The sequence below is a fragment of the Perca flavescens genome, chromosome 21 (assembly GCF_004354835.1).
Source record: "Perca flavescens isolate YP-PL-M2 chromosome 21, PFLA_1.0, whole genome shotgun sequence".
NCBI classification, from domain to species: Eukaryota; Metazoa; Chordata; class Actinopteri; order Perciformes; family Percidae; genus Perca; species Perca flavescens.
Genome location: NC_041351.1, coordinates 22,523,319 through 22,531,782, shown reverse-complemented (window position 1 = coordinate 22,531,782; position 8,464 = coordinate 22,523,319). Strand labels below are relative to the sequence as shown.

The following is an 8,464-nucleotide window of genomic DNA, read 5'->3' as shown; positions in this document are numbered from 1 at the left end:
GGCTAACGTTAGCTAACTGGTAACGTTAACAAGCTAACAAAACACTTAACAACAACGTTAACAAACAAAGTCGCTATCAAGCTTACCAACATGGGTTGAATTTAGGGCTGGGCAATATGGAGAAAATTAAATATCACGATATTTTTGACCAAATACTCGATATCGGTACCACAACGATATTGTAGTGCTGACTAATGGTGCTTTCACAACATATTTACACAATGAGATTTTTGATAAATAATCATCAGTAATGTGGATATAATGACTAAGTGGGTAAAGGTTACAAACAATTACAACAGTCTGGTAAGTTCAGAAAAGTACATCACTTTACTGTACTGCAGCCTTTAAAACCAGGAAAAGACAACACTTATGCCATATTACGATATCCAAAATCTAGACGATATCTAGTCTCATATCACGATATTGATATAATATCAATATATTGCCCAGCTCTACTTGAATTCCCCATTGAAGCTGCAGCTGTCCTGAGGTCGGGGGCTCAAGGAGGTTTAATGAGAACTGCACACATAACGTGCAGTCAGTCAATACTCATTAATTAATTAACCGTGACATTTGAAATGTAAATGGACTGTTTTTATATAGCAATTTTCTAGTCTTAACGACTACTCAAAGCGCTTTTACATAGTACAGGAACCATTCACCATTCACACACATTCATACACTGGTGGCCGAGGCTGCCGTACAAGTTGCCACCTGTTCATCAGATAAACATTCACACCCATTTACACTCCGATGGCGCAGCACCGGGTGCAACTTGCCCAGGGATCGACATGGGACTGCAGGGCCAGGGATCGAACCACCAACCTTCCGATTGGCAGGCCACCGTTGTACCAGCCACAGCCGCCAAAGCGCGGTTAATAGTGAAACAGGTTGATCGTTTTATCCCTACTATCGTCCCTACGGACTATACTGTAGGTAGAGGAGAGGTCTTACCAGCAGAGGCATGGCCTGGTCAGCAAAGTAAACAAAGGCTGCCCCGAGTGTGAATCCCACGGCCACAGGCAAGAAAGCAAACGAGCCGTACTTCCCGGAATCTTCCGCCATGTCGATCGCCGGTGCCAGCAACGACCAATAGGAAGCAGCCAGCATTACCTGAGAGAGGTGAGGAAAGGGAGAAAAAGGGGAAATTAAAAAGAAAATTACTAGTATCATAGTAGCAGAGCCTTTGTACAATCAAACAAAGAAATATAGCAACCTAATATGACATCACTAATTATCATAATGCACAAGGAAGGAGGCAGGAGATGGTCGAACTCAGGGATTTAATATAACAAAAAATGGCAGTACAAAGACTGGAAAACTCACAAAATAACAAACTGACGGGCAAAACACAGGCAGGAGCAAACTGATACACGCAGGAACAAACACAAGACAATCTAACGAGACAAAAGGAACACAGAGGCTAAATACATGAGGTGATGAGTAAATCAGGATAGGTTAGACAACAGGTGAAGCACATCAGGGCAGGGCAGGACAATCAACAAAGGAGCGAAAACACAGGAAGGAAACTGGACAAGACAGAACAGTCCATCAAAATAAAACAGGAAGCAGAACATAAACAGGGAAATGCACTACAGAAAAATACACCACTAAATACACATAGACCACAATACACAAAACAGGATACATCAACACAACAGGGAACAGAAATATACAGAATGAATATACAAACACAGGAAACATACAGAAACCAATACTACAGGCAACAGAAATTAACAAACAGGTGACAGAAATGTCCGTAGCCATCACAGCACATGAGCCAATTTGAAAGTGACGTTGTTTTGTTTTTAAAATATCTCATCCATTGGCCCTGAGGCAGGAAGCACTGGTATGAACGCATTTGTTCTCACATTGCATCTATAACTAGGGATGCAACGAATCCAGATTTTTGGGGTTTGGCAGAATACCGAATCCACTGGTTAAGGTTCTGCCGAATCCAATACCAAATCCTACTCCCACCCTCAGTCCATTAACACAGTAAACACATGAATGAAGTAAACAATGTCCACAGCCTCTAAAATAGTTAAATGTAATAACTTAATGTTGAATTCACACGCTCTTTTCAAATTGTAGGAAAGCACATCGCTATCGCCAGATGAGTGACAATTTTGTTTGGCAAACTTTTCGCTAACCAGTGCATGATGAAGGAATTTTGAGTTCAAATATGATACTGAAATCTAAAAAATAAACAGGTATATATAATAATTATCATACATTTGATATAGTGTTTCAAAAGTACTCAAAGGCACTTTAAATAAAAACAAAGACAGAAAAGGTAACAGCAGTGCAAACATACAAAACACAACAATACAACTACAACAGAGAAACTAAATTCATATTCATATCATTTTTATTGGCACATTTTAAAATCGGGCTCCTTATATCCTTGGGTCCTGATCTTAATTGGCAGCACACTGATTTTGGTTTAGCAACAGGATAGACTGATGTATAAAAGAGTTCTTAAGACTGTTGTATCTCAACACAGGGACTCTAAATCGCTTGTTAGAAGGCAGAAGTTGTTATTCATAATTTAAAACATGGAGTCCGAAGAGCTGCTGTTGGCAAGTCCGAGCATGCTCTTCTTGTAGACTGTTTGAAAAGGAGTGTGCAACAGGTTGACCAATGATCTTAGTGCAAACTTTGAGCTGATTATATAATTTAGTTTTAGGTTTAGCAGAAAGGCTGCGGAGCCAGGCTGTGCTGCAGTACAGCATGACGCTCTGAATCACTGAGAAAACAATCTGGCCGCTGGTTCCAAAGGATCTAAGCCTACGGACAAAGTAAAGGCGCTGCTGAATCATTTTACAAACTGCGCTGTATGTGAGGAATCCATCAAAGTCCATGATAGTAATCCAAAAGTAGTCCAAAAGTAATTTATCTTGCTAAAGTCAAATAAGACTATGGTGTGTGCGTGCATGTGCGAGTGTGTCCAGTGTGTTCAGTATTCTCATAGGTAATTTACCCTGACAACATGTTTCACTTCAAAGCCTAGTCTGTCTGTGTCAGCTGTCAAAGTGCTACTAGGAGGGGGCGGGGATTCTGCAGGTCTGAACACACAAGTGTGTCTTTCCGAGCTTCATATATGCACACAGAAGTATCTGCAGCTTCTATTGTTTAACACTAAAACGTTGCCACATGCCAATCCTTATTCAGAACACTAAGAAAGGCCCTGGTCTATGTTATGAGTAGTGAGGTCTACATGTTACGGTCTTTTTTTTGTCTTGTTTTCTTGTCTTAATGTTGTCAAAAATGCCTTGTGATAACATAAAATAAAAACAATTGACTTATTCTGTTTTGAGCTCCTCTCATAGCTGCCTCCTGAAACCGTATCAGCCCTGGAAATGCATAACACGAGTGGGTGTTCAGCCCTGCCAATCAAAAGTAATGGAGGCCTATTGTTGGGCTGCAGTCAGCTCTGGATCTCCAAAGCAATGTACCGCTAGCATCAAATCTAGTCCGCTCTGTTAGTCAGACAGAGTATAACAATGCCAAAGATGATTGCAGCTCACTTGGTTAGGCTCCAAGTGAAACTCTGAGAGCTGAAAACGTATGACTTATGAAAAACCTGACAGTTTTATCCCAGTCTTATCCATGTTGAATTGCCTGTCAGCAATCAAATCTTCGCCATGATTGCAGACGACAAATGATCCCATCCTCTTTCCCATCTACAATATAGCCTGTCTTTATGCTGCCAAACTGAGTTTCTCAGTCATTTGCCCCAGCAAGGGCTTATGCCTCTTTAATGTTAGCAATCATAAAACAATCTACACTCACTTTTTACAGTCCATGTGATGTGAATGTACCGATTCTCATTGTATCTGCTTTCCGACTTAATCCCTAGTTGGCTGCACAAGGCAATAAGCAAGGAGAGGGAACAGAGTTATTCAGGTAGAAGCAGAAAACTGGATTCAAAAGACACAAATGAATGGAATATAAACTTAATATCTTTGTATTTATTTGGCATCTTCATCTCTCCACTGGCACAAGAAGATGAACAAAGATATCAAAGAAAAGTCAGACAAAAACTACACTTGAAACTGAACTTAGCTAAGAATCTAAGGATGGGGGGCATGGCCTTAAAATAATATTACAATATTGTCAAATCAAGTCAACTTTATCGTCAATTCTGCAATATGTGCCAGACATCTCTCCAACCCAAGGACACGTACAGTATGTTTTTTTTATATAAAAGATAACTAATATATACAAATAAAGATTAAAAAATGTATTGTTGTAACAATATTCATGAAGATATATAATGATTTGCCTCATGAACGGATTTGTATGATATTGTACGAAAAGTAACTTGCGAGGAAAGTTACGTTTTAGACACCAAAACGACTGTCTAAGTTTAGGAAAAGATGGTGGTTTGTATTAAAAACACTGCCAAGGGGGGTGAAAGTCTTTTGTTTTCTCCCTGGGAAGCGAACTCCGCTCCCTGGCTTGTAAGTCCTGTATGTTAACACCGTTCTTATACAGCAGCTGTCAGTTTATGTGATGCACACAGCAAATAAAAACGTGTAAATCGTATGAATTACAGTGCTTAATTTTTTGTAGCTTTTACTAGCTTTGTTGTAACTGTAGGTTGCGAAGATTTCGCAGAGCAGCTAGCGCACACGCCTTCCTCCATCTCAACAACACGTTGGCAGAGTCAAATCATTGACATATATAAAATGGACCAACAGAGCCAGTTGCTCTGGACGGAGACCAGTGAAGGCTATTAGAAGCACTTTTCCAGTGATCACTTGCTTTACTGAGCAGCCTCCAACTGACAGAGACAACGTAAATGTGACGTGAGCAACGTGTCTGAAAGTTGTAAGTCTTCTGGTAGCTGTGCCAAGAGAAATATCAATCATTCCCAATCTTACAGAGACGGAGAGCGTAGGTATATGTAAGGAGATAACATAGGCACAGGCTAATTATTGATCTCTAACATGCTAGTTAACATTAGTAATTAAACCTAAACAGCTAATGTAAGTCCAAACTGCCTGTGAGCTTCTCATGTACTATACGGTAATTCCTCTACTATGCGACAGTAAGTCACTTGGTTATGACACAATCATTAGCCTATTTTTATAAAAACGTCTGCTACAGAGCCATAACGTGTTGTACAAGGTAATGGAGCCTTTTATACATTGTTGTGTTTCTTTAGAAATAAACAATGGACATATAGTCTTTAAACGCTTCAGATGTAAAGTTATTTGCTGTCAAAGTGGCGCCAAAATGTATGCTAGTCAGTGGAATGCTAACGGGAGGTGATCTCTTTGTAGCGTCAAAATGGCGCCATAGGAGGTTTGAGTTCTGAAGCAAAGCTTACCCCCTTGAGTCAAATAAGCTGAATGGTTGCTCCAGTCGTCTGTAATGAGGCCAATTGGAAGGAAAAAGAAAAAAATATGTTCTTGTTTGCACAAGAATAAAAAAAAAAAAACGAACTACTCCTTACAACACCCGTGAATGTTCGTTAACACGCAGCCTGCAGCGACATGGTTCAGTCTCGTACCACGTATCTTGTATCCAGATTTTCAAACCAACCAATCAGTACATCAACTGATTTTACTAATTGGCCACCGGAGAGGGAGGAATGTGTTGCCTTTGGTTTGAATTCAATTTTAACATATTCTTCAAAGCACACTGCTGGACAATGATTTATTGGGACCACTGGCTTTCTTATTATCGTAGAATCAGCAGCCTAGTTAATAATTGCAAAGCTGGTTTCCATTCCACACTGTTCCACTTCACTTACTTTCCAATTAGAAAAGGTAGTTTCCTCCATGCAATTTGGTCATACACAGCCACTGGTTCCAGCCATACTGATAATTCCCTTAAAGTAGTATGTTTTAGTTGCTATACATGCTTCTGTGTTAACTTGCAAACTTGTTAGAGAGTTTGCTCACTTTCTTAACTTTGACTCATACCTAGCCACACGAGCACATGACCCATAATCCCAGAACGGAAACACTCTTGAGGGGATTATTTATTATCTTTCACACCAGCCCTCTCCATATTAACTTTCCATCGTCTACTAATCAAGGGTGCAATTCTGCAATCCGGAGAATATCACGTGCTTCTGTGCAAATTGAGTCAAGGAGGAGAGCTGTGTATATGTTATTCGGCAAGACTCCAGAGCGATAATAAGCTGTGCAGACACACTGCTATTACAGCTGCCAAACCCCAAAGGTAAACAAAATGTAAATGCACAAACATAACTTTGCACGTGAGTTGTGTATGACAATTCATGCGTTTGATCTCTTACAGGATTGATCCACCGACTAAAATTCCAGGATTACTATAACTACTATTCAGAAACGGGACAAACTTAAAGGTGCTGTAGGTAGGATTGTGAAGACCCAGGACTTAGCCAAAGAATTTTAAAATTGACAACTTCTCAGTCCCTCCCCCCTTTTGCTAAAGCCCTAATAGTCTCCAAAGCCCCTCCCCCCACAAGGGAGAATGAATGTGTGTGCATGAACGGTGATTGACACGCAGTTAGACACCCCCCCCTGGCCCTGATTGGTGGATCTGAACAGGGAGCGGTGGATTTTTGCAAATTGCAATACAGGTGGTATTGGTAGGTGGTATCCGAGGAGCCGGATTTTTTTCTAAATTACCTCTTTCATGTATTTCTACTGGAACAGCAAATATGATAGAAAGTTAGTTTTATAAGGCTTACCTACTGCACCTTTAACTATAGAAAATGATCTGAGATCCATTTTGACATCAAGCCATCTCCAGCATACAGTATTTTCAGAAGAAAAAAAATGAATCTGATTCCAAAGAGCTTTTCACTCAATCTTTCAAGATGGTATCATGGACAAAAGATATGCATGTAACCAAAGAGTTACAAAATGGATCAATGGTGTTCAATTTAAGTTACTACACGTATCTGCTTTCTTGTCGAGAGTTAGATGAAAATATCAATACCACTCTAATTGCTGTACTTAGCTTAGCATAAAGACTGGAAACACACATAAACAACTAATCTGGCTCTGTCCAAAGCTAACAAAACCCACCAGGATCAGCACACTTCCTGTTGCCGTTTCCCCCTGCTGCTGATAAAAGTGCTACCGGAAACACTGGTAACTGCATCCGGACAAGGTATAGTCCCTAGCTAACTGGCTTCTGGTGGTAGCTTCATATCTAAATGGGTATGAGTGGTATCACTATTTTAATCTAACTCTCCTCAAGAAAGAGTAGGGGCAAATTCTCCAAGTGTCAAACTATTTATGCAATAGTCTAAAGCGCAGCAAATCCCAAAATCATATCTAATAACTTGTACAACATACAGTATAGTGGCATGGCTCTGATGACAGCAATATCGGTCTGTTAGCAAATTGGTCCACCGTTTGCACAGCAAATCCCACTCACAACCCTGGTGCAGATGCTAGTGGTTCAACAAAACAAAAACCTACCTCAACAACATCTCCTAAATCCATATCCACTTGGCTACACCAATTATCCTGACTATTGGAAGTGAAAGAAATAGAATTGCACAAGAACATTTTAGCTACAAATGATGAAAGATAATTGATTTTTGCTTTCCTGTAACTGATTTATGCCCACAAAATAAATATTTTTATTAACGGGGACATGAAAAACCAGCTCAGAAGCCTCTCAACAAAGCTCCAAACAAAAAAGGCCCAAAGGAATGGTTGAAGTTTATAACAATATGTTTGAATTGAAGCAGAAAAAGAGTATGTTTCATCACTCAAATAGTTTGAATATTATACTCGAAGGTGGAAAGCAGCAATAGGCAATTTCACATGCTGACAGCTCCAAATGGCACTGAGGGAGAACAGTTTGAAATTTTGACCTTCACTACCCAAAGATTCTGTAACAGCATGGCATCAGTTAACCCCACACAGAACACTATTATCAACTCTGCTGATCTGTGATACAAGAGGGCAAAGAGAGACCAGGAATCTATTCTGAGCCCAAGACAAAAGACACTTTTGAAAGGGATGGGTGTAGATGCTCATTTCTGAGGATTTCAACATCAATAAATACATCAATTTAATTCACCTGTGACGCAATAGTGAAACAATTCAATATCAAATCACTCCAATATTTAGGGCTGAGCTGAATGCTTCAAAAGTTTGATCGTTGCCATAGTAATTGACGTACAAATCAGTATATGAATGCTTTTTTTTTATTGTTCTTTTATTATATATGCATTACCCCCAACAATTCTGAACAGCCTAGATAAAAAAGAATATTTGAAAAAATAATAATAATGTCAGAAATAACACCATCAACATTCATTATAAGTAGTTATTCTCAGACAGAGCGCCGTTTGTTGTTGTGTGTGTGTGTGTGTGTGTGTGTGTGTGTGTGTGTGTGTGTGTGTGTGTGTGTGTGTGTGTCCATAGGCCTAGGTGCAGCGCTGGCCAGGGTACTGAATATGATGGACAGACAGTCAGATGGTAAAACACTTCACAGCCTGCCT

The 8,464-nt window shown here is 39.8% G+C and overlaps 1 protein-coding gene across 3 annotated transcripts in view; it reads right to left on the bottom strand.

Annotated features, from left to right (window-relative positions):
* The window catches only part of slc39a11 (solute carrier family 39, member 11), a 197,468-nt gene that overhangs the window by 148,631 nt on the left and 40,373 nt on the right, over positions 1-8,464 (bottom strand). For all 3 annotated transcript variants that reach the window (XM_028567652.1, XM_028567655.1, XM_028567654.1), the window contains exon 4: positions 955-1,113. In XM_028567652.1, the coding sequence (XP_028423453.1) occupies positions 955-1,113 (159 nt within the window). The remainder of the gene's footprint in view (positions 1-954; positions 1,114-8,464) is intronic.